Here is a 26,897-nt window from a genome sequence, read left to right on the forward strand (position 1 = left end):
CTGCTGGAAATAACTAGCAGATTGTGATAGTATTGTAAGCGGTGTTTCCCCTGCATTGACACGAGCGAGGCGGGCTGCCTCGCTCAAATTCTCACCCAGCACACAGAAATTTGTCAAAAACACTGCCTCGCTGACAAAAATCTCATACAATGTGTTCAGAATAGCTTAGAATGCAGCAAATTGCACCATTTTTCACAAACTGGGGGCATGCCCCCCCCCCTAGCTGGGCAAACACCTGCGGTGCTAGCTTTGCTAGGACTTCGAAACGCGCCAACACGCCAAAAAATATTTACCACCTCACCGACCTTTTTGGCCAGGGGAAACACTGGTAAGCTATGCTGAGAGGGTCTATGTCCCCCGGGGTACTGCCGGAACGTACCCTTGTACTATATTATATGCCGGACCGTACCTCGCCTACTCCACTAACGAGTCTAGGGAGTCGCCTACGCCTACTCCCTAACCCTAACCCGAACCCTAACCCTAACCATATCAAATAGTGACCAGGGTACGTTCCGGTATACCGAACCGTACCCAGGGTACGTTCCGGCAGTACCCTGGGGGACGTAGACCCTATGAGCGTAAGCTATGTGCGTAAAGGTTAGATGGTGGAATAAGCATGTGAAGCCGTAAATGTAGACTAGAGAAGATGAAACAGATGACAGCATGACGCACAGTAACCATCATCGGCTGCAAAGCCACAGCAAGCGGCCGGTTAATCAGGATTCGCTGCTAAAATGGTCACGAAAATCACGGCTAAACTACGTGCAATCATTCACGACCAGTAGAGCCACGGCTCCAACACAGATGACGTTCCACGGCTCCACAACCTACGACTCGGGGGGCCAACTGTCCCCAACCAACACTGAGATCCAACACTCCAACTCTGCACCACGACACTGAGATGACGTCCCACAACAACTACCTACGACCCGTGGACCAGCCATCCCTCGTGGGGGGGGGGGCACTCACGTATAAGGATATACAGGATGTGCCGCTGGGATGGGTGACTTTTTCAAGAAAGTCCTTAGACATGGGTCCTATTTTCACGAAAAAAATCCTTAGATGTTAGACATGGGTCCCATTTTCACACAAAAAATAGACGTCTTATAAAGTTTCCCTCGAAAGAGTGCAAAATGGTTGTATTATATTTGGTACTGTAGGAAAATATGATGTTCCAAATCCTTAGACAGACGTTCACAAAAAATCCTTAGACATGAGTACCTATTCACAGGACAAGGACCCTTAGATATGGGTAAAGGTTTCAAGGCTTCAGTCTCGCACCCCCGTCTAAATATAATCCAAGAACCCCCCCCCCAAGCCGTCCATGACTAAGACTGAGATCCATCGCTCCAACGCTCCACCGCAACACTAAGATGACTTCCCACAGCCGCACTACCAACGACCCAAGGGCAAATGACCCCATCAGCTCACCACATATTACTGCTCATAGCTTCAACACAACCGTTATACAGTAGAGTAGCCGCAGATGACTTCCCACAGCTCTAACATTAACATGAACGTTATACGGTAGAGCCACAGCTCTCTGACACATAATATGACCTTCAGATGACCTTCCACAGCTACACATCATATGACATCATATGACCTTCAGATAACCTCCCATGGCCATGCATTATATGACCTTCAGGTGACCCAACACAGCTCCACATCAGATGACCCCCCACAGCTACACATCAGATGACCTTCAGATGACCTCCCACAGCTCGGACAGCGTGAAGCCGTCCTTCAGCTTCTCGACGGCGAGGCCGAGCTCCTCCGAGTAGACCGGCTCGCCGTCTCGCTGCTTCGCGCCGTCCGCAAAGTACGCCGCGAACGCGTCGCCGCGCTCGTCGCCCCCGACGACCTCGACGTCGTCGTGCGGCTCGTCGAGGATTGGCTCGCGCATCTCCGCCGCCGTGCCGCGCCCGTCCGTCTCGAAGTCGACACCAAAGATCGGACTCGCCGCGTACACGCGGTGGAGGCTCTGGATCTGCTTGAGGCACGCCTGCAGCCGCTCGGCCGGGTCGATTTTAAACCCGAGCACGTAGCCGCCGCTCTGGAGGGACGTCTCGAGGACGAGCGCGGCGCCGAATTTCGAGTCGCGCGCGCGCACCGAGCGCATCTGCAGGTAGGGCACGCTGACGTTGAACGCCTCGTTCATGCTCGCGTACCAGACGAGGCGCACGTTGGTGACGAAGAACGCGCCGAGGTTGCCCTGGTCGCTGCTCAGGTTCCATACGCCGTTCACGCGCTCGACGACGTGTTCGCGCGGCAGCATCCGCAGCTCGTTGCCGACGACGACGGCGCCGCGCAGCCGCAGGTCGCGGTACATCTTCGACGTGTCGTAGGCGCGGTGCACGGAGATGACAGACGTGAAGAGGCGCGGCGTCCCGGGCACGAGGTTCGTGAAGATGAACTCGAAGCGTGTGTCGTTGCACTTGGTGAGGATGTAGAGTGCCTCCGTGTTGCCCCTCAGCTTCGATGTCGCAGTCTTCGTCGCGATGTTGATGATGCAGTTGTAGCCGACGGAGAGGTTGACGCGCGGCAGCGCCTGCGAGTAGTGATGAATATTTATTACTATTATATTACGCTTGTATATTTCAAAAAGTTTGCTAAAAACATGGTGACATGTATTATCTATGTCACGTAGATAGTGTATGATAATGTATACATTCTCATCAGGTTCCCATGGACAAGTTTTCTGATGACAGTGCATTAATGAAAGCAACAACTGTGTCTTTTGGTTGAAGAAGCGAATGAATTTTAAAATGGGTTGCATAGCATCAAAGTTCTGAAACAGACCTGTAGTGTGTAAGGTCTGGTGTGCAGACAGATTGACGATATTGCATGCATATTTCCTTGCATAGATGCTATAAAGTACTTAGTAGTGATGGGAACAGGTTGGAATTTCATCATCGATCATCGGTTTCACCCAACCGATCAATGATGGAAGATAATCGGTTAAATGTTACTGATCGCGGCCACCAGATATCTAAATATATCATCTATCATATAACAGGGTGCGAAATTAACGGGAGTCCGGAGTCAAATACTCCCTGATTTACTGTCGGACTCCCTGATTTGACATATGCAGGAGTCCGTGTGACTCGCTGAAAATTCTGCCATACTAAACTAGTTCGTTCCGGAGCACGGCCTCGCGGAATTAGTGTATTTTTTCAGCCAAAGAAAATTTGGCAGACGTGCAACTGCATGAATCTTAAAAATAAGCACATGCGTTATTGTTAATTTCTTTAATTTTGAACCTCAGACTGCGGACTACCTCTTTTTGATGGTAGGGAGTCCGTTGGACTTCTACCCCTGTATAATACAGTATTTTTTGTAATGCACTATTCTAAAAGCTATGTAACAGTATTACACTTGCTTATGTTTGGTGTAGGTTAGTAGTAAAGTAACAAAAAAAACAAAAAACAAAAAAAATAAAGAGTCATTTCATTAATCTTTGAAAATTTTATTTTAAATTTTAAAAAAATTGTTTGACAACCGATTATTTATTTTTAAAATACAGAGACCCCCCGGCTTATGAACATTATGAACTTTCAATGATACGAACAATTTGCTCTGAAGTCCATTAGTGTATAATGTCAATATTGGTGAATAAAAAGACACAATCGCCCCCGATTTTGACTTTCGCCAACTCCTGTGTTCACGTATATGTTTACACTATGTACACTTCTAGGTTACTCGATGTTCACACGTAAATATACTACACTAATGTACAATACTGTATACGATACGTACGTACATATGTTCGGCTTACGAACAAATCGACTTACGAACGACCGCTCGGAACCCAACCTGTTCGTAAGTCGGGGAGTCTCTGTAGAGCGTTTAGTCGGTTGCTGCAAACGACTGAATTTCGATTATAATCGATCATCGGGACATCACTACCTGTGAGTGCCAGATCATGCGCAGGTTCGTGATGAGCAGCCGGCCACGGTCGCCGTTGTTCCCCTTGGTGTCCTCGACCGAGTCGAGTCGGTCTATGAGAACCTCTCCCGCGCGCATGTTCATCTGGACGGGCGCGATGTCGAATCTGACATCGCGATCCTCCCACAGGACGTCGTACTGTAGGCTCGTCATCTTTCTCGGAATGCGTGTGCACTTTCAGCGTTTATTTTGGTAGGTACTGTAGCATTGATGTTCAGGAACATGAAATAGAAAAACAATTTAGGAGTACATTATTAGTGTGGCCAAATAAAGCCTTTCATATGTATATATGCAAGAGTAGATAATAAAACAATGTTTATTATCTACTCTTGATATATGTGAATACCAATTGTAGCATCTTCTGGTGATGATTAAGGTGAATAGATAAGCAGATGACTGTAGATAAAGTTGACAATATTTATTTCATTACATTATGGCCATGTGCTACTACTGACACCTGGTGGTAGAAAACATAAACATCAGATACATTACTGAACGTGACACCAATGTGAATGTGAATATACCAATATGAATAGCAATAACCAATATCTTGCTGTCTAGCACATTTTTCTATTGTATCATGGGCTACAGCCTACAGCAAATATATACAGTACATACTTCCCAAGATATTTCCCAGCACTGCGGGTTGTGCTTACTATAGCGCCCGTAGGGTCTATGTCCCCCAGGGTACTATCGGAGGGTACTCTGGGTACGGTTCGATATATCGGAACGTACCATGGTACTATCTACAGGGATGAGATTGGATAATTTAATTTTCAGCTAAAATTTTAATTAGCAAACAGAGGAGCGAGTAATGCAAGGACCGTAGGTCATCGGCATGCTAGGGAGGTACTGGGTGCCCTGTGGGCATGCTCCCTCCGGACAATTTCTTTTTAAAAGAATGGTGCCAATTTGGTCTAATTCTAACGCTATTCTGAACGAAATTATAGGGAGACTCTATGCATCACGCTTTCAAAGTTGTCAAAAGGAACAAACGAACTATAATAGGAAATCAGGGCTGAAAATAGGGCAAGTTTTTTATAATCTAAAATCAAGATATATATTTTTCGTTCCACCCCGTCGCTTGCATTGTTTTTACTCAGACATAAGCTGCCGTTGCCCTGCGACCAGATTTGAATGAAAAACACAATGCAAAATGGAACAATCAGTGCATAGTCATGCCACACAACATGCACGCAGCACGACATGTAAACCCCCGGCCCCCAGGCCAGGCATGGTCGTTACGTGATCAGCTACCTCAAAATGTCTGCCCCTACTACTGCAGCCTGTGAACGAGGATTTTCTTTTCTGGCACGCAAAAACAGATACACTGTATACTTCGTTGTCAGCCTACTGTCTACACTCTACAGTCTACAGTCAGGGTGCTGTTGAGGGCTATATAATTTAAATTGATTAACATTGTTTTTTTCAGCGCCCCCCCCGCAATTTTCTCCACGAATTATAGACCGTTTCCACAAAATCGACCCCTGGCGACCTTTGCAAATCGGGATTTCCGCGGATCGCGGAAGAATCTCATCCCTGTATCCTAATGATGCCGGACGTACCTCGCCTACTCCGACTAACGAGTCTAGGGAGACTGTCCTACGCCTACTCCCTAAAAATATCAGATGCGTATTTACCCGCGACGGGGACTGCTTCCGATATATCGAACACACTACCCAGAGTACCCACCGCATAGTTACCCTTGGGACAATAGACGCCTATGAGCCTTACTAGCGCATGCTGCTATGGTACAGAGTTACCCACACAATCTGAATAGTACTGAGACGAAAATCAATGTTCAGCTCACCACTGTGCCACAAACCCAATCATAAATTATAACACTCTAGTAATTTACTTGTCAGTGTGCACAGCGGCCAGTAGGCATGCGTGCTCGTACATTGTGTATTGCGCTGTTAGTGCTTTAGTAGTGTTGGGTTGCAGCAGAGCATTTGAATGGACAGGGGCGGGAATTCCAGACCGCATATTTGGCCGTATTGGGAAATACGGTTAGATATTAAAAAGTGCCCTTTCGAAATTTTGCCCGCCTTAAAAAAAAAAAATACGCAGAAAAACATTGATGGAATTTGGCTTATATTATCTTTATTGTTTTCTTTGTTTTTCTGATTAATTGACAGGACTTGCAAGGAGATCAAATTTTTACATGGTACGTTACCCAAAACTAGCTTGATATCTTGAAAAAAGAGAGGAAGTGCCTTGAATCATTTCTGACATTAATGGCTGGTATGCAAAGCGCAGGCAAGAATGAAAGCCGGAAATAAAATTGCATTATGGTTTTTGAGCCGCTATGCTGCTTGACTAATATGCTGCTGCCAAATGTGCTCATTTATTGGGGCCCAGGGACCCCTTGAAAATTTGCAAATTGCTTGTGACACATGGCTTCCGCAGTTCCCGTGCCTAACGGCCCGGCCCACTGTTGGGGTGTAATGCGCTTTTTGCGGGATGTGCTGCTGGAAAAATAAGCCTACTGTCTAGCTCAGACCCGTGGATCCCCCCCTGAATGGCCATTGTACAGGGAATGTATCAGTAATGAATAGGGCCAAAACAAAAGTAGAGAGCCATTGACTTTGGTTAGTAAAATACATTCGTGTTTATTTACTAATCTATTCATTCTATATTTCATATATAATTACAATAATGATCCACACTGACAAGTGACGCCGCCCCGCAGATAGAACAATGGAAAGCACAGTAACTGTCGCCTACAATTTTGGAGTTAAATAATTTTGTTGCCTAAATCTCTATCGCCAAGAACTCACCAGATTGCATCTCCAGACGTCTACCATTCACAAAATTTCAAGGGCGCATGCACCGAGACACCCCTAGCATGCCAGCGCGCTACGCGCCTTGCTTTCTTATTTCCACTTGATGGTTTTATCTTCTGTGCTTCTACTTTCTTAGACCTGTAGGGTGCCAGTGCACCTGACTCAGTGACCTGAGGAGTGAACTCTCGTCGCAGAGTTTGAAGTGCTCAGGTGAAGACAAGTTCTAGACATTCTGCAGCGGATATCCGGCGCGAAGCGCGCCAAAACGCCGCTAGCGGCGCTCTCAACACGAACGTTGCTGCCCCGTCCTTCACCTTAGCACGGTTTACATATATAACGCAAGCATCAAACTTCGCTGGAATGAGCGAGTTTCTGCCCATTCGACGATCGCTTTTGACTAACCCAGCGAGGCTCAACATTTCATTAGAATGCCTCACAATTCCGAAGTTTCGTTAATTCCGCGCGCGCTGTTCCTTGCCCGTAATAAACGAATTCTATAGGTTTCTCTTTGGTTTGTTGTTGTGTGATGAGGGTAATGGACATATGCTTGGCGCTAGACCCGGCGCGCAACGAACGCCGAATCTAGGAGGCATATTAGACTGGTACCCCGTTGCCCACTTAGGCAATCGGGCATATCGCTGGACACGCTCACGTAGTTAGCGCTCTGGAACCTGTCGAACTGATCGACTCTATTACACCCAGTCTATATAGTCGTAATTCTGCTTATTCATGAAGTTGTTTGTGCACCGCCCAAGCACAGCTACTGTTGTAGCTACTACTACTTAGTCAATTAGATTGTTCGGTTTTCTTTAGCGATTATACTTTTATTAGGAAAGTTTCAATGATGCTTGTGCCAAGCCGCCGTCGGTGCGTTCGTCTCCTTGTGTGTTGCAGCATGAGCATTTGACCGGATTACAAGGTGATTAATAAGCGAAATAGAAGTAGAGAACACGTGTAAAGACTGGTATTACATTCACACCCCTAACGAATACTTTACTTCTATTATCTTACAGGTACCAGGACACTCCATGTTCACGGGAGCACCAAAGGAGAAACGGGGGAAGCAAATAACTATACTAACTAAGTACTTACCTCACTAGTACAAGTCAGTAGTCAGTACTTCTGAGTTACCAGCACTACTAGTACTCTACTCAGTAACTACCAGGACGGCAGGCAGCTAATAGTAATAGTAATAATGAGACTATACTCTGTTACATAAGTACCTGGGGGTACTAATACTGACGAACCCCTAACCATAACCCTAACACTAATTATAAGTTGATATAAATACTTATATATTACTATTGAATGTAAAAGTGACATTGTCATTGGTCTTTTATTGGCCCATGTCACTACATTCGGCCCATATAATATTGGGACCATAGTTCTCATTGAACCACTAGTACTACTAGAGCTACTACGCTAGTACTACTATACTCGTTTATAAATAACGGTTACCCGCTACTACTCAATAACTATAGCTCCAACGAAACGGTCTTGCTAGGGTTACGAATACCCCTATACTAGACACAGGCAGCTTGAAGCGTTTCAATAAAACAAATATAATGGCTAACTCAAATAACGAAATTATTACTAGCCAAATTCTTAATGTCTTCTAGTAATAGGCCTATCTCTTCTCGAGAAGGTTGCGAGGATGCAAAACGCTAGTATACTAGACTGGACTCGCTCCACCTCGATTAGGCATCTGAGTGACTAAGCTAAGCCGAGAGGTGGAGAGAGTGCAGTCTAATGGGCTATAGCGGCGGCAGGGCGCGCACTCGCTTTAGCAATTCCCGTATGAGGCCTCGCCATTGAACCTTGGCAAAAACGTTGCAGGCGCTGAGCGCGAAGCAGCGCCGGGTAGGTGATTACCTGGATCTGCACCAGCCGTCTTCCATTACTGGGACGCTAAGGCTCGCCGCCACATGCTCAGACATTTCCCGACCCAGGCCTTTCTGTGAATTGTCGCGTGACACAGCTCGGTTACGAACAGAATTACACTCGGTTGACAGTGTTTTATGAACAAGGTGATACAACTGTTCACGTTCCAAATGTCTGCCCTCCTGTGTCCCCACTAAAATTGCGGACTGTTCGCTGGCAGCTATGGATTCGTGGCGCTGGCGATCTACTGCATTCGCGCACGGAGTCCATGAGCTGGACCAGCGCTGCAATACTGTCGTAGGACCGTTTCCCCGCCGGTCGCGGTGCGGCCTTGCCGCGATACTGGCGCGCAAGATAGCACTTCGGATTAACACCTCCTTTCGGCAACGCTTCTCTAGTATCCCGTCTCATCTGGTTTTCTGCGTGAAATTTAATCACTGCTGTAGACTGTAGCCACTATTAACTGCCAGTAATAGCTGTACATACATTTCCCGACTAGCGTAATTAAAACATACCGACATTCTTCTTTTCTCAGTTTTACTTGATATGACTATGAGTAATTAGATACTTGTTATTTGTTATGGATTTTTCTGTTGTTGACTCCAGAAATGTTTCCCAGATTCACCGGTTTCCCACCAGCGCCCTCTATATTTAGTGTGCAAGAAACACTTCCCTAAAAGGTATGTTGTTGTCTGTTGTTAGGTTTACACTAAATTAATTATTTTACTAGAACGGAATAGTTATGTCATTAGCAGCTTGTCTCATCTGGTGACTACTCACAAATCCATTATAACGGATGCGATACCGTCTCGTCGATATACAACCTAGAGTAGAAGCTGTACCGCCACTGTGGCACTTACACTTACAGTTACAGTTACAGTGACAGTGACGGCTGGCAGTGAAACTGACACTGTCACTTTCACTGTCAGTGTCCGTCTTTGTGTCTATAAGAGAACAACTACTACTAGTACTAGTACTAGTAGTGCAGTGCTAATATCAGTATGCCTAGAAATAACCGTTTGGTGTGTATTGAAGTTACTTAGTTAGTCTGGCTAGCATTTGCATGTCATTGTCAGTGCTGTATAGGCCTACGTGCCACAGCCACATCGGCTCAAGGATAGAGAACCCGATAGGATAGGATCGGCGATGATGATCATTGACATGTTGTTGCATATGTTAAGATTTACACACACATCCACGCACGTACACACGCACGCACGCACGCACAGACGCTCATAGGGTCTATGTCCCCCAGTGTACTGCCGGAACGTACCCTGGGTACGGTCCGGTATACCGGAACGTACCCTGGTCACTATTTGATATGGTTAGGGTTAGGATTAGGGTTCAGGTTAGGGTTAGGGAGTAGGCGTAGGCGACTCCCTAGACTCGTTAGTGGAGTAGGCGAAGTACGGTCCGGCATATTAGATAGTTCCGGCAGTACCCCGGGGGACATAGACCCTCTCAGCCGCACAGACATACGAGCGGACGGGCGGTCGGGTTGGCGGGCGGGCGTGCGCGAGGGAGGGTAGGCAGGCAGGCGGACAGACACGCAGGCAGGCAAGCAGTCACAGATGCACTTACGCACGCATGCACACACATTTTGCTAATAGTGTTTTAATGAATGGCATTATTCCTGCACTAACCTATGCACTAGCATCATTACTGAATACTTAGACATCTGTTACAGTGCTCAACACTCTATTTAATTGTCCCTACATACATATATTCAATGTTGAATGTATTACAGGTGCCTATATGCTGATTACCTCTATGTTTTTACTCCCATTATATTTATAGGGAAAGGAGGAAAATGGAAAAAGTTGTTAATTTAGCAAATCGGGCACGGAGGTCGCTGGATGGTTTGTCGTAAGTCTGTGATAAACTTTTGGTATTGGTAATGCAATAAAAAATGTCTCAAGTTCAAGTTCAAAGACATTTAATTACGCAAAAATTACTATATTATTACATAAAATAATAAATTACAAAGGAGGGCAATGGTGCACATGGCACATAGAGTTTCATTAACTATTCTGCTTCAATTAATATGTCAAGCTTTGGCCAACACACAGGGGCAGATCTAGAGGGGGGGGGGTGTCCGGTTTATTAATTTGATGTTTTATAATAAATTCTTTGCTTATTATCATTTATCACTAATAATTTAATATGTTGAGTTATTTAATATGTTATTTGAATCATTTTTAGGTTGCATAAAACGTTTATCATAATATAAACTAAACTAATATAATTAGCACTTAATTTTTTCCCTCACAGGACAAGGCGGCTACTAATAATCATACTTGTTACCCTTGCTATTCTGATATACATCGGTCCATTGTTATTTCGACGGATGCACAATTCAATCAAGCCATATTCAAATGGTAAGGATTCTTGATTTATAATGAAGTCATTGTTATATATGAAGATGCTACAGTAATATCATGAGTGTATAATATATTATCTCTATAATATATTATACACTCCTGGTGATATATATGCAATGCCGTATTTCGTGACTTATGCATTGAATACAACCCAAATATATCCTGATTTACTTCAGCTGACACCTACTTTAGAAACGGGGTTATACTGCTGACATGAGGCTAACAACCTTATTCATGTAACAGCGAGCAGCTTTGCCGGCCAAAGCTTGTTACAGAAACAAAAGGAATATATAGTTGCAGAGGCACTATGTTCTTTGGGAGCCGAAAGGAGATGAAAATAAGAATGAATGTACATGGCTTTCATAGTCTACTGTGCATCAAACTTGGATAGTGCTCTTGCAGGATAATTTAGATTTAACCAAACAAGAATTAAATAAAAATGTAGTTTATATAAAGAGTTCCGGAATGGACGATAGCTAATTTACTATCATGCAAGCTATCCCATATTTAGTGTCCATTTTTGTCATTTCTAGAAGGGGGTGTGAAATACCGATTCTAATTTTTTTGTACTGTGTCCACGTTTTCAATTTTTGCTACATGTATACAGTTTAATTTATATCTCGGATTACTCATGATAATGGATACTTTCTGTATTGCAGATGCCTTGACGTTGTGCCTCCAAGCAAAGATTCGAAACTTTCAAGATGACTTGGATTCACTCGATGCCGTTATAATGCACACACCTTCTCTCATAGATGACAAGCCATTCATGCCCTATGTTGGTTAGTCGAAGATTTAAATAAAACAATAGTAGTAATTCTTCCAAATAATTGCGAGGAGTTGGCATGTCTAATAGTCTAATATATGAGGAATGTAACTAGGGATATCTTCAAAGTAGACTGTGAGCTAGGCAGGTTGCGAGCAAGCATTAGCATGTATTGATTATATAATACTGTTAACTATTATTCTGTATTGGTTTGCGATACTAAGTTTAGCCACATATTGCAATTTCAGTTTAAAAGCTTTTGTAGTCTTTCCAGTGTTTCTGTGTTAGCGAGAACTAGTGCGTGTTTTATTAGTTATGCATATAAATTTGTATCAGGGGTTTTAAAAAAATGACAATATTGATATTAATTTAATTAATATTAATTTTGTCATTATTAACCCCTGATATGTTTGTCAATAAACTGAGGCTACCTCTTGCTGCAGGCAATGGGAAGTTGGGCATTGGCGTGATGGGAAACAAGCGTTTGCACATCAAGGGGGCACGGGCGCTGTCCCTTGCTGTCGAGTTCTACCCTATTGCCGAATTCTCGCTGCAAGGAGGGGAGCAGAAAGGTTCGTACGAGCAACATTGGCGTCAGTCAGAAAAATATGGTGGTTTGTTTTTGGGGAGTTGTTTCTGTAGGTATTCTCTTTTTTATATCTATATACATATAAGCAATGTATTTCTTTTGTTGAAATATATGTTTTTGTTATTTCAGAAGTCTATATAATACAGTACAAAACAGGATTGGTGTACAGGTATCAATGCATTAAAATACCACAGGTAAATATATGTTATAATTAATATAGTTTATAAATTCTTTTAGATAATCTTACAGGTTTCAACTGCATCATTATAATTTTTAATGCAGTAATGTGGCTAGGCGGGCCCAATACTAAATTTAAAAAAAATACTTGTAAAGTATGTAAAGTTGGAGGAATGTCAGTGTCATAGCATTAGCTGTCTGCATAGTCTTGCTATTAGCTGCTCTATCGATTCATACTTTTTAAAATCGTACATGTCTGTATATGATGTAATGTACATGATGTGATGTAACAAGTGTTTTTATTTCATACCATTTATTTAGTTATCTTAGATGTAATATGTTAGTTAGTATGTTAAAAATATATGCTATTATACAATTAGGGGTAAATAATCACACATTTGTGATTATTTCCTCCTGATGCAATGTGTCGCCTATAAAAGTTAACTTGAGTATTGTGCAAAATGTCTCCAAAACCCCCAAAATAACTAACAATGTGCTTATGCTCCTTCTCCCGTAGTCGTCTATGTGTGTAACAGTTGACCACATATTTTACGCGCATCGAACACGACCGTCTGTTCTTGTGCATGAAGTCGAGCTGTATAACCCCATGGACTCTACTCTAACCGCCCTCACACATTTGGTGGGGTCGGAACAGTGGAAGGCTGCAGCAACTATAGTGCAGAGGTACTTAGTGATAATCGTCAAGCATATCTCATCGTTTGTTGTGCAGAAAATTCAGTGTGAAATTGAGAATATGGCTTTAGAAATTTAGAAGACGAATATAAATATAATACGTGACTGCTGGTAATCATATGAAGTTCATTTAATCAGCTCAAAGTTGCTCTGTATAATAATTTTCAGTATGTGTACAAATACGTAGTGTAAAGCAGCTATTGTTCTGTAGTACTGTATATATTAGCTGTGTGTTTTCAGGTTTAATGGTGGAGGCAGTGGTAGCTACCACGTGACAACCGGGCGTGCCACGAGTGAGGATGGACAGGAGCTTATGGTTGTTATAGCTAGTAGTCGGCTATCCCCTACTGTCAGCATTGAACCCAAGAGGTGTGAAATTACCGTGATTAAAATTTGCCGATTACATTAAATTTAAATTACAATCTTTTCATATATATATATATATATATCTTCATATGTATATATAATCAGTATGCGTTATATGATTTTTTGCTAGTATGTATTTATAGAAAAAGTCGTGTGTTACGATCAATGTCGATATTTTATTATCACGTTTTGAATTGAAAAATCACACTACATTTCATACTACACTTTTTATTATGTTAGTATGCATATGCATATATATATCAGTGAAAAAAATACACAGGGGCTCGGGACGATTTAGCCCCCGAAATGCTAAAAAGAGCCCTGGAAATGCCAAAAAGAGCCCCCGGAGTTCAATGCAAACCAAATTTTAGAGTGCTATTTTCATGCACGCGAGCTTGAAAAGTAGCCCCCGTAAAATAAATTTTATTTTTCCCTGATATATATATATATATATATAGCAGTGGCGGATCCAGGATTTTGAGATGGGGGGGGGGCACAACCGAGTAGCCAGGATTTCATTTTAGGGGTTGCGGATTTTGTGATAGCGCCGGTGTACATGCTTCATGTGCCGAATAGGGAGGGGGCAATAAATAGGGGGGTGCGTGCCTCTTGCCCCCCCCCCTTGGGTCAGCCACTGTATAGTAGAAAAGTTCTTAGGTTGCACGATATTCAGTTGTTATATAGTTAAAAAAAATGAATAATCCGACATTTAGTTTTACACAAGCGCTTTCCTGTAATATATATATATATATATATGTATATATATAATTTGTACATTTTTCGTTGTTCTGTTTGCAGTACCGTACGATTTAAATTCACGCACGTGGTTGAGTACGCGCCGTACCTGAGCCAGGACGGAGAGGTGCAGCAGCAGCAGATGGAGAAGGCAGTGCGGGATGAGATGAACGCCGTACAGACGATGACCGCGCAGCTGCTGCGCGACGAACACGTTAAAGTGTGGAGCACGGTACGTGCGCGCGCGCGGAGGAAGCGGGCACCCCATTCATATGGTCCCGAATGCATTGTTGAGAGGGTTTGCTGCTGTCATTGCTGTGGGTAACGGAGTGAAAGAGAGGCAGGGACAGATAGATTGAGAGAAGTAGGCAAATCAGAAAGGGGGCTGGGTGAATGAGCCACAGACACAGCATGATAGGAAGAAGAAGAAAAAACGGTGGTTTCCTGCTGTGCCGTAGCTGGGAGGCAGGGTGAGATAGATTGAGAGGAGAAGGCAAATCCGAAAGGGGGGGCTGGGTGAATGAGCCACAGACACAGATAGATAGTGGAACGAAGAGTGGCGGTTTTCTGCTGCCATTGCTGTAGGTAACTAACTGAGTGAATGAGAGGCAGGGACAGATAGATTGAATGAAGTAGGCAAAGCGAAACGGGGGCTGGGTGAATGAGCCACAGCTGCAGTTATATAGAGAGGAGAAGGCAGAGATGTGAGAGGTCTGCGTGAAACAGTACCAGGCAGGGAGAAGAAAAAGGAGAGAGAGACTTGGGTGAAAGCGAAGCAGGTACCAATAGATGAAGAGAAGGTCTGTGTGAAAGAGAGGCACACACATGTAGATAGAGCGAAGAAGACAAATCAGGGATGGGGGAACCATAACGATACACCAGAGACAGAGATAACAACAGGTTACATGCAGTTTTCTAAACATGTGATAAGAGATAACACGTATACTCGATTTGTGTGACATCTGTACAGCATATTAAGTTCATTTAATCAGCTCAAAGTTGCTCTGTGTGATAATTTTCAGTATGTGTACAAATATGTACTGTAAAGCAGCTATTATAGTAGCTACCATGTGATAAATCTGTACATCTGTACATGTGTAAGTCCTCTTGCCTTCTTATTTTTCTTGAAGCTGTGGCAGTCGGGATTCAGCATCAGCTGTTCGATGGCGCCGAACTCCCTGAACGGCGACCGAATCAACGCGACTATGTACTATGCGATGAGCAACAGTAGAGCGCCGCTGCACGAACGACAGACGTCAGCGCAGGAGAAACAGAGACTGGAGATGTTGCTGGTTGGACCTGATCGCTGCTATGATGGACATCACACGCTGTGAGCACGTTGGCATCGAGCGTTAACCATTATTATATAACGTTGCCATGATTTATACTTTAGGATAAAAATCTAAGGATGGGATAGGTACAAAACTATGAATATCTTGATGCTAAAGTGACTGATTTGTTTAAGGCACACTTCAGACCTGAAACTGTGGGGAAGTTTGACAGATGAAGCTGATATAGCACGGCTTTCGTCTGTCTGGTTCTTGACTCTGGACAAACAAGGTTGCCACCAGTTGCTGCAGGCAGGTAAGGTTTCATAACAACAACCACAAACATTTTAAATACTCACCTCGCCAATCTATAGTTCAACAGTGTTCACATGCAGGAGTATTACTGATATACAATATTATTCAAACAAATAACACAATTACATTATCCGTGAGTTGATATCAAAAGTATCTGAATTTTCTCTTTTTCCCATTGCGGAAAATTACTTGGATAGCATACCAAACCTAAATTGTTAGGCATATGAAACACCAGCGAAAAGAGTTCCACAGCCACAACAACTGACACTTTTTTTCACCTATTTTTGCCTAATTGGGACAGCCATGTGCTCTACACTACGTGTGTGCAATGTTATCATTGGGCAAGTTTGTATCTTTCAGGTGCAGATGGTGTTATCCAGGCCATGGTGTTGAGTTATGGAGGCCTCAAATACACCAATCATCACTTGAGTTTCTGGACGCACCCAAGAGACTTGCATCGCAACTACCATTTTAGACGAATTCTGTATGGCAATGGAACCCATATCAACATAACAGGTAGCGCCTTTTGTTATGATTATTATCTGCGATTTTGCATTAGAACAGTTCTGTTCATCATTGTACATTGTTATAAACAAGATGTTGATGTTCACAGTGATTTCTCACTCGCACTGATTTAAACCCCACAGCTTGTATAATATAATTCTTTGCTGACTGTAACTGCATTTTACAAGCTATATTTTGGTTTGGGTGCTTGCAGTACAAGTCAGAGAGGAGGACAATAAGGCTATACTACTTGTTGCTCTGGATCGCAAGGATAAAACATACTGGGCCTGTGATGCCGGATGTATCGATACGCCTGTAGAACTGAGGTACAGACGAGAAATTGTTGATTACATTTTCCTTGGGGTTTCTGCCATTTATATGCAATTAACATCGGCTTAGTACATCCTCAACATTCCACACTAGATAAGTTCAGTTTTACTTTACGTATATTAGAGATAAGCTGTGATACAATTTGCAATGATAAATGTGATCGCATATACGATATTTATCTTATTTTCTGGCATTAGTTCTGCCTAAAATAAGTGCAGGAACTGGCACTACTTACACACTGGGTCTATTATTGCATCCATGTTATATAAGAAAATTCCAAATATCACCTTGCGTATGCAACCGCCAGAGAGCGCGCATTGTTCTCGTCACGCGCCGTGAGCGCGCGTCTTTAAAATAAGAAACTAATTAAATAATCATAATAATTTAATAATGTAAAATAATAGGTAAACGAGTTAAAAAAAATTACAATTAATAATATTTAATATGTTTAAATAATTTAATAAATTTATAATAATTTAAAATAATAGTAGTACTATCGTCGTGCGACTGCAGCTCGGATGCGAAAGCAGTTTCCCGTGAAGCTGACGGAGCCGGTGACGGCGATCCTCTACATCACGCCGACGGCAGCACGTAGACGACCTCAAGCACACGATCCACGTGCGCGAGATCGCAGAGGCTCCCGCGCACGAACACCACGTCATCGCCCTGCACAAGCACGGCAGCCACCTGAGCGGCCTGCCGACGCTATTCTGGATGTCCATAGCGATCCTCATCATCGTCTTCCACCTGTTCCTAGTCAAGCTGATTTATAACGAGTACTGCGGCAGCAGGGACGGTTACAATAGGCAGCGGTTTTACAGTTAGCGCGCGTGAACGAGTCGCAGGCGTTAACGAGTCGCACGCGTTAACGAGTCGCAGGCGTTAACGAGTCGCAGGTGTTAACGAGTCGCAGGTGTTTGTCGTTAGTTCTCCGGAAGGTGTTCTACAAGAGCTCCGGAATCGAACATCCAAAAGGTGCGCGAGTTAATTATTTTGTTGGATGAAAAATTCTTAGGGGCAGAGCGGAGTGTAGGGGTGGCACCAGAGATTGCCCTTGATGGGGTTACGCTAAGGTTACACGTGTCACCAGCATGTTGTTCTGTCTATCCTAGTGATAACCACTGCTATTGATAATCGACAACACCCAACTACACTTGGAAGAATTTTCTCCACAAAAAACTACAGTAATTAAAAATCGTGTGGCCTCGATGCACCCAGCGTACGTTGCACATGCAAAGGTTGGACATAGCACATGGCATATAGGTAGTTTCATATATCTCGTACGTCAAACCCTGGTCGATCAATAACAGAAACACGCGAACATCCTTTCGGCTCTAATCAGCAAGAGAGGCTCGTCTCAACTGCGTTCTTTTTAGCTGTGATAATCAGATGCATTTGGCATGTGATACAACAGCAGGTGCATTTTCACGCACTTCTAGCTTGGGTCAGGAATGCGACAGGGGCATCCGTATTGGGCCTGTTGAATCAAGCAAGCATACCTGATTATTAATGGGGTAGCACATTGTTGCAAATGTGTGTGCGACGTTATTTAATTAGACTGAAACTGATGTGGTCTTCAGTTTTTATAAGTGTTTGCTCGTCAAGATATGTGTGCTCGTGATTGTCTAGCTGTAAAGGATAAATCGGTCATTCCTCCTGCTGATTGTTCTCACAAGTTACTGCGACTAGCGCAGCACTAGAGATGAAGTGTGACCGAAATATTTCTCTCATAGGTGACCCGACAAGGCACTGATTTTCCCCCCAATGGGATAGCCATCCTCTGGCACCACCCCTGGAATAATAGCACTCCTGCAATAGCCACCTTACTTTGCAATACTTGAAGAATGCATGTTTAAAGGTGACTGGATTTTGTTTTCTACGTCAGTGTTGTATGTGGTCGGTACTTTATGCAGTCCTTGCATGAATTATCCGGGATAATTCTAGGATTGTCACCTTCTGTTATTAATTATGAACTTGGCAGTTTTTACGAAGGTTGCAGTAACCTTACTAGTGGTGAACGTGTGTATTTGTGGTGAAAGTTTATAGCACGGAAACGTTTTCGACTTGGCACGAGTTAACGCTTGTAACACCTGACTGTGAGGAAATGGGCTACAATTACCATAACAGGGTCTATGTTCCCCAGGGTACTATCGGAGGGTACCCTGGGTACGGTTCGATATATCGGAACGTACCATGGTACTATCTAATATGCCGGACCGTACCTCGTCTACTCCACTAACGAGTCTAGGGAGTCGCCTACGCGGCTACTCCCTAACCATATCAGATAGTTACAAGGGTACGTTCCGGTATACCGGACCGTACCCAGGGTACGTTCCGGCAGTACCCAGGGAGACATAGACCCTATCAGCTATAGTAACACATAGTAAGTAGCACACGTGACACCAAAACGTCTCGTTTCGTATACGTGATTATCTTATAAATTTTAAAAGCAGGTTTCATTGTTGACTTGCATAATTTAATAGTTGATTTTGAGTATGGGTAGTATTATGATTTAAGGCAGCATAGAAATACATTGTGGAAGTGCAAGAATGTAACTTTTATTACCCTGCCCAACTTGTATAATAGCAAAAGGCTGGTCACCACAATGATAATGCAGGTGTATATATTTTCATTAACAGTATCGCATTATCAGTATCCAGAAACTAATCTTGCAGTCTTGGCATCATGTTTTATTTTATTGTCATTTGATTTAATAGTAACAGCATTGTCATTATATGCACTATATTATGACACCCCTGATAACGTAACCACCCAGTAAAAATATGTAGTCCTCGCTGTGAAACAGTTGATGGTTGTGCAGCTGAAGCTTTCCAGTTTTCCACACAGTAACAAAATGAAATAACTGTGTGCTTCTCTGGTGGAGGTAGGAACAGCAACCATTGTAGAGGGAACCTGTACGTTACGACTTTTTCTAGTTTTGTCGTCTGTAGTGGGCATCTAGTAAGAGATAATGTTGTGGCGTCTGTGACCTGGCCTGTTTTAGAAAGTAGTGCATTGAGATACACACGAGTACTGTAGGTTTCCTGCAACTCATTTCATTGATGGTGTATTGCGTCATGGAGTAGCATTGCAACATCACAGCTTCTGTGGTTGATCGGGCCTATAGCAGCTGCTCCAGTCCTACTCCACGTAATGTGAAAATGTGTTATACTATAGACACTGTCAAATCTAATGAACGTAACACTTTGGATGGCAATTTTCAACTAGCATTTTCTGTTAGATCTTGAGGCTAACTCAGGTCGCCCTTACGACCTAGTCGCCGACAAAATTTGAAGATCGTACGTCAAAAACCGGCCAGATCGCCGATAAAAACATCGGCGACTAAACTCGACATGAGTTCTCTTGCGTTTGAAAATACGGTCGCCGACTGCGATCGCAGAAATAGAAACAGTTCTATCTATGTGGCGTTTGGCGACAAATCGTGAGTGGCAGCCAATCACCGCTACGTGTCGAGTCACATGATTAACAAAATGGCAGCCTACACAGCAGTTTACAAGGAGGGATTATTGCACAAACCCTTTCTCAAATATATATTAAGTTTTCCGTATATCACAGGCAATTTTTTAAATTCTTTTTCTGCACATGATTATAACGATTTTCATAAAATTGAGGATAGATTTTTACAAAGTTACCTGATGTTTTACTATTAAGCGCCGTTTCGTTGGTCATGCGACTCGTTTTATGTAGACTGGTCCCGGCATCAAGCTTGCTCTGTTTGTGCTAGTACAAATACTGGGGCCGCGAACCTGTCTACGTTTCCTGCAGAAAGCTACGATCTGATTTGCGATGTACAGCGTGAAGTCACTTCAAGTCGACGTGTGTTGCTCCGCTGTTAATTGGCGATAAAGTAGTCGCAGATAATCAAATCGTAGGGCGACCTGAGCAGGGCTTTACGAATCAAATTACAAGAATTGATATTGCTTCCGATGATATGAAATGGTTCACACTGTGTGCAATCATATTGTGTGCACTTCTGCTTTACCCCACATCCGTATGTGGAACCACTTTTCCATTATTGATTTGAAGTGATATTTTTATATTGATTGTGTTGAAAGATTTATTGTACAAAGAGTTTTGTAAATATACCGAGAAGTGATAATTTATTAATGCAGTGTTATTGTTCCCAAAGAAATATATTAATATTATTTATTCTACCCAAGCTCCTCCGAGTATAAAGAAGGTATTGGTAAACCTCACACGTTTACATACACCTCAGTATAGACAGAGTGATTGAGGAGCTTTTGAAGGTTTAGAAGCACAAGACCCTTGCAACCTTTACATAATTTATATGCAAAATGCAAAGAAACACAAAACAATTTACATACATATTGACGTCTTTATTTTACTTTACAGAAAACACAGGAAATTACTCGTTCTCCTCCGACCTTAATCGTGCATTGGGGTTCGTTACTTTGATAGCCAGCTGAGCGGCCCTCTCAACGATTGCCTTGCGCTTTCTCGCTGACACGGAATGCGAAATCTCAGCACAGAACCGGCGGTTCTGCATCATGAGTACTTCCAGTTCCTGCAACATACGATAATGTTCCAACTCTGTATACGCTGGACAGTTGACGGGGGTCTTCACATTCCAATAATATAAACCAAGAAAATATATATACAGATCCACCACCATGCAGTTCTACATAGACTCAAAAAATGTTCTTTTTCTTTTCTTTTTACAAATTGCATCACTGTACATTATATAAATCTGTAGGCAATACATTATATCAGAAGTAGATAATATGGAAGGAGTGCGACAAGGGAAATTCGTCATTTACTAGCCTTAGAATACCTACGATTTACTACGCGTAACTCAACCAACTTGAGCTCAAATCGTACACAGTACATTCGCCTAGCATCGTGCGAAATAGTTTCCTCGTATACACCCGCAATCCGGAGATACCGACTAAAACGTACGACACGATTCTCCATTCTGTTGCCAGCAAACCGAATGTATAACCCGCCTAACTTGAAACAATAGGCAGCTACTAACAACTCTTGCGCACTCTTGTGCCCTCGGCGATGCGGTGTGGCTCGCTGGGAGATTGGACATCGACGCAACACTCGGCGAGCTAATCTTTGACCTATGTACAGCTGGTATGGCCACCACGCATGCACACCTACCGCAATCAGCAGCAGCTCCAGCTCCAATCTCCCAGCGAGCCACACCGCATCGCCGAGGGCACAAGAGTCCGCAAGAGTCGTTAGTAGCTGCCTATTGTTTCAAGTTAGGCGGGTTATACATTCGGTTTGCTGGAAACAGAATGGAGAATCGTGTCGTACGTTTTAGTCGGTATCTCCGGATTGCGGGTGTATACGAGGAAACGATTTCGCACGATGCTAGGCGAATGTACGGTGTACGATTTGAGCTCAAGTTGGTTGAGTTACGCGTAGTAAATCAGAGGTATTCCAATGGTAGTAAATGACGAATTTCCCTTGTTTATTGAAGTCACACTCCTTCCCTATCATCTACTTCTGATTATATGTACCAAACAAAACAAACATTCAACATAAAAGTTATCTCCACACAAGCACACCCGAGCATGTAGACACCATGCTGAATTTGTAAAAAGACCCCGCCCTCAAAAAAAGCCAACCTACCTACCCAAACTTTTCAGCCTGGGTCAGGTGAGGGCAAACAAATTTTTTTTTAATTGTGGTCTAAGCAAAAACGTGTATAAACAAAACCGGCATAATCATTACGTATTCGCCCCCCCCCAAATATGCAATTCTTCCCTAACATTTTTCCCCAAGAGTGGGAATACACTGTAACAACACTGCCTACTACATACCTTGATGTTGTGTACTAGGAACTTTCTGAAGCCGTCTGGCAGCATGTGTTTCGTCTTCTTAGCACTTCCATAACCAATGCTGGGCATGAGGTACTGTCCCTTGAACCTCCTGCGAACTCTGTTATCAATACCCTTTGGCTTCCTCCAATTTTTCTACAATAAAAGAAGTAAAATACTGTAGAATGTTACCGGAGGACACACACTGGGGTGCCGCCATATCATAGGTCAAAAAGGTTTGTGTCGCTGGCATAACCGTTAAACCCATTCTAGCCATGAAATGATTTAAAATACACACTACTAACAGCCATGGCGAACACGTTACCTTTCACCTAACCATATGAATTTTAAGTTCATAAATTAAACTATCTATTGTGAGATTTTTGCTTAGAAAAACCAAATATAGCTGAATATGGTAGTCTCACCCGACAGTGGAAATATCACCGATTACACCAACATTAAAAATACTAAGATTTTATGCAGTTATAGCATAGAAAATAGATTTGACCACATCGAAACAGCAATAAATTTCATCGTATGCCGATAACGCCCAATGGTAAACTTGTATTTGTGCCGGTGATGAATTGAAAACAAGTGCATGCCTGTACTATGTCTATGGCAAATAAGCGGTGGTGCCACAAGCTAATCCATACTTACTGTTAGTTCAAGATGACAGAAAACGAATGTTTACAAAAACGATTAGTTTGAAAACTGGCAGTTTTCGGTGAATATGAAGGTTCCAAGACATTTCATTGTTACTCAAGCAATAACGGTAGGTGTCATGAAAGTGGTGAATAACGGTATAATTTTTAGTACCTTCACTTTAACATATCTGTCCGACTGGTGGCGAATGAACCTCTTCACTCGCTTCTTCTTTATCCTCGGCTTCAGAAGTGGGGTGATTGCACCCATGCTGATAACTTATGCCCTGCAATCAAGAAAACAACCATTTGATCAACATTCATTAAAAACCAGGGGTTTAGTGTTACCCAACCTATCTAAGACTATGCAACCACCAAATTCCACCTACGCCACGATTCCTGCTAAGTGGCATGGCTTTTAATGGTAGAGTAAAATAGTGGCGTAAAAAACGTGTTAACTTCGAATTTTTAAGCAACAGCTTTACACCCATAAACAAGTTTCTTGTTTGCGTGTACATAACATCCCGAAAACCATGTCTATGCCACGACGGCAGAAATATATTCAAATTATGCAATGGAGCAAAGTTATTGCAATTTATTCTATCACGAAAGCTCTGCCACTTCTGCGAGAAATTGGGTTCGCCGAAGGTCGACAAGTATTGTATTTTACTACTAGTAGTACTAGTACTACTAATAGTAATACTAGGTAGGTTATGTACATGATGTAACACTCAAACCAAATCTAAAACAACCATAAATAGAGTTACCGAGGCTGTACAACTTCACGACACAAGTATTACTAATAGTAATACTAATAGTAATATACTAATATTAAAGCCACAATATGCGCATCTACACGCTAATTTCTTCAGTACTAGACTAGCAAATACTTCGTGTCATGCATAATCATACTACCTTATGACAAAATAAACTCTAGTTCCCCCCCCCCTTTCACTGCGCGTTTGTTTAAAACCCACAAGAAAGAGGTGCGAAATCTGGTGATCTGGCGCCAATGCCGAATTGTTTGCCAAGCAATTTTGCCCCGAATCGGTTAGGTGACATCACGTTGCTATGGGTGTTGAGCAGAGAATATAGTCACAGGCACTTGAAGCGTTTCAATAAAATATATATGCAGGGGTCGTGTGCTGTGCACGGCGACAGTTAAATACATAGCAGGTAAGAAAGCGTGCGCCAGAAATTCGCTCGACGCTCGCTGCATTTCACATGATTACAACACAAATACTCAAACTTCCGACTCCATCTGTGCTGCTAATTGAAGAACAGTGTTCACTTGTTGTAGAAATATTGTCTCAGTTCGAAACAGAGCTGTGTCACGCAAAATCACGAATGAAATCATGAAATTCTCGCGATCGCTAGCACTGCGCACTTGATGTAACGAATTTCGGAATCTGGAGACCACTACCGGCCGATATAAGTTATAACTGTCTTGAAAACGTGCAGAGGTAACGAAAGTTGGAGCCGTCTATGGTATCTATAGCAACGCCTCACTGGCGGCTTTGACGGGGCTCACATGGGAGGCGGATAGCAGCGTTGTTGTTTCCCAAAATGCAGTGCGCCGCCTTTAGCCATGTACTCAAGTCCGTTACATCAAGTGCGTAGTGCTAGCGATTGCGACAATTTCATGATTTCATTCGTGATTTTGCGTGAAACAGCTCCGTTTCGAACTGAGACATAATATTTCTACAACAAGTGAACACTGTTCTTCAATTAGCAGCACAGATGGAGTCGGAAGTTTGAGTATTTGTGTTGTAATCATGTGAAATGCAGCGAGCGTCGAGCGAATTTCTGGCGCACGCTTTCTTACCTGCTATGTATTTAACTGTCGCCGTGCACAGCACACGACCCCTGCGTATATATTTTATTGAAACGCTTCAAGTGCCTGTGAATATAGTCATTTACACTTTAAGTTAGTTGTAGTATTGTGAACTGCAGTGTATGTAACATCAATGGCTATTGGGAAAATAAAAATAGGCAGCGTAATACACTCTGAGAATAACGTATTGATTTTAGGCTTGATATCGCGAACGATAACATGTCATTGCGCTAGTAGCGTGCGAGCGAAAAACGCACACGGGCCATAGAAATCTTGGCCCAAGGATAGAGAACATGGGTCCCAATAAAACCAATGTGCCTAAACCTAACCCTAACCCTAACCCTAACATTAACCCAACCTATTATATTGATATAATATTATATTTATATTGATGTAAATGACATTGGTTATATTGGGACCCATGTTCTCTATCCTTGAACCGAAATCTTTGCTACACCCGCTGTACGGTTGCTGGGCAGAGCAACGCGAAAGTGTCAACAACATCGGAGAATTTGAACAACATTGGAGGTATTTTCAAATACCTTTTATAAGACAATGCGCAGTGAAATCCGAGGAACTAGTTTATTTTGTCATAAGGTAGTATGATTATGCATGACACGAACTCTAGTACTGGAGAAATTAGCGTGTAGATGCGCATATTGTGGCTTTAAGTTTAATAACACAATACAGTATTACTATTAGTTACTTAGTACAGCCTACAGTACAGGGCACTGGCAGCAAGATCAAGCCCGCACGTTCAGCACACACGCGGCGCCATTGACTATATATACAACATGGTGTCGAACTCGCCGGCAGTCGCCGCCGCAGTTTCCACAACTCACCGTTTTAAATCAGTTACAACTCCGGTGTTCCTGCAGGTGACGCCACTTTCCAACTATAGTTGGAATCGCGGAACATTGCTTAACAATATACACCCGCCAATTTTGACAATCGGCCCACCAGAATGCGCTTAAATCACAGAAATTCCTCAAATATACATGCTAAATGATCCTTAGCCTGCTACGCGTGAAGAAGGCGGCTGGCTGAACCGTTGGCGGCTGCGCTGATTGGCTGCAGCAAGTTTAATGCGCAGACAGGCTGCGAAACTACGCTTGTTGACATCGCGGGCGAGTCATGGTTAACGGTTCAGCCAGCCGCCTTCTTCACGCGTAGCAGGCTAAGGATCATTTAGCATGTATATTTGAGGAATTTCTGTGATTTAAGCGCATTCTGGCGGGCCGATTGTCAAAATTGGCGGGTGTATATTGTTAAGCAATGTTCCGCGATTCCAACTATAGTTGGAAAGTGGCGTCACCTGCAGGAACACCGGAGTTGTAACTGATTTAAAACGGTGAGTTGTGGAAACTGCGGCGGCGACTGCCGGCGAGTTCGACACCATGTTGTATATATAGTCAATGGCGCCGCGTGTGTGCTGTACGTGCGGGCTTGATCTTGCTGCCAGTGGTACAGGGTACACGTATCCAACCAATGATTGAATGAATCATTGGCATTACGGGCATTACACAGGAACTGTTTGACCACGTTCACCCTGCACACCGAGATTGCAATCAAAAATCTTACAAACACCGTTACCCTCGCGATCTACGTTTAACAGCTCAATGACCGATTACTACGACACGTTGTTTATACTCTTACTTCCTATCACCACGTCCCTACGTTAATAACATTATGCAATTAGGGTTCAATCCTTAAGCTAAGCTAGACGACTCTACGATAAATGACCGTACTGCAGTAACACAAATGTTACGGCTCTTCACTGACGTCTCATACAACTTGTGATGTTTAATATTATAGGAGAGTGAGACTGATTGTTTAGTACCACATTAACTTACAATCTTTATCCAAGAAGGAA

The 26,897-nt window shown here is 43.0% G+C and overlaps 3 protein-coding genes across 8 annotated transcripts; 1 reads left to right on the forward strand and 2 right to left on the reverse strand.

The window, feature by feature from the left end:
• Positions 1 to 509: 509 nt before the first annotated feature.
• LOC106806893 (Bardet-Biedl syndrome 5 protein homolog) lies at positions 510 to 9,242 on the reverse strand. 5 transcript variants are annotated; one of them, XR_001393593.1, is made up of 4 exons: positions 9,131 to 9,242; positions 3,910 to 4,147; positions 1,654 to 2,551; positions 510 to 1,571 (listed from the first exon to the last, which is right to left on the reverse strand). XR_001393593.1 is itself a non-coding variant. In XM_014809037.1 (4 exons), exons 2-3 carry the CDS (start codon positions 4,099 to 4,101, stop codon positions 1,706 to 1,708), a joined length of 1,038 nt encoding a protein of 345 aa, XP_014664523.1. In that variant the 5' UTR covers positions 4,102 to 4,147; positions 9,131 to 9,242; the 3' UTR covers positions 510 to 1,642; positions 1,704 to 1,705. The 5 variants fall into 5 exon arrangements, 4 of the variants coding, with proteins under 4 accessions (XP_014664523.1, XP_014664521.1, XP_014664522.1 ...); XM_014809037.1 differs by having other exon boundaries at positions 510 to 1,642; positions 1,704 to 2,551; XM_014809035.1 differs by having other exon boundaries at positions 510 to 2,551.
• LOC106806881 (uncharacterized protein KIAA2013 homolog) lies at positions 8,838 to 17,424 on the forward strand. Its single transcript, XM_014809019.1, has 15 exons — positions 8,838 to 8,912; positions 9,222 to 9,295; positions 10,413 to 10,481; positions 10,887 to 10,993; positions 11,656 to 11,778; positions 12,206 to 12,334; positions 12,481 to 12,545; positions 13,046 to 13,212; positions 13,462 to 13,590; positions 14,386 to 14,554; positions 15,453 to 15,652; positions 15,788 to 15,906; positions 16,266 to 16,421; positions 16,624 to 16,735; positions 17,253 to 17,424. The coding sequence occupies exons 1-15, from the start codon at positions 8,838 to 8,840 to the stop codon at positions 17,332 to 17,334; spliced, it is 1,776 nt and encodes a 591-aa protein (XP_014664505.1). The 3' UTR covers positions 17,335 to 17,424.
• Positions 17,425 to 21,082: 3,658 nt separating this feature from the next.
• Positions 21,083 to 26,897, reverse strand: LOC106806894 (60S ribosomal protein L32-like). 2 transcript variants are annotated; one of them, XM_014809039.1, is made up of 4 exons: positions 26,878 to 26,897; positions 23,366 to 23,477; positions 22,553 to 22,705; positions 21,083 to 21,285 (listed from the first exon to the last, which is right to left on the reverse strand). In XM_014809039.1, exons 2-4 carry the CDS (start codon positions 23,459 to 23,461, stop codon positions 21,127 to 21,129), a joined length of 408 nt encoding a protein of 135 aa, XP_014664525.1. In that variant the 5' UTR covers positions 23,462 to 23,477; positions 26,878 to 26,897; the 3' UTR covers positions 21,083 to 21,126. The 2 variants fall into 2 exon arrangements, with proteins under 2 accessions (XP_014664525.1, XP_014664526.1); XM_014809040.1 differs by lacking the exon at positions 26,878 to 26,897 and adding an exon at positions 26,773 to 26,789.

This window comes from Priapulus caudatus, unplaced genomic scaffold (genome assembly GCF_000485595.1).
Source record: "Priapulus caudatus unplaced genomic scaffold, Priapulus_caudatus-5.0.1 Scaffold184, whole genome shotgun sequence".
NCBI lineage: Eukaryota > Metazoa > Priapulida > Priapulimorpha > Priapulimorphida > Priapulidae > Priapulus > Priapulus caudatus.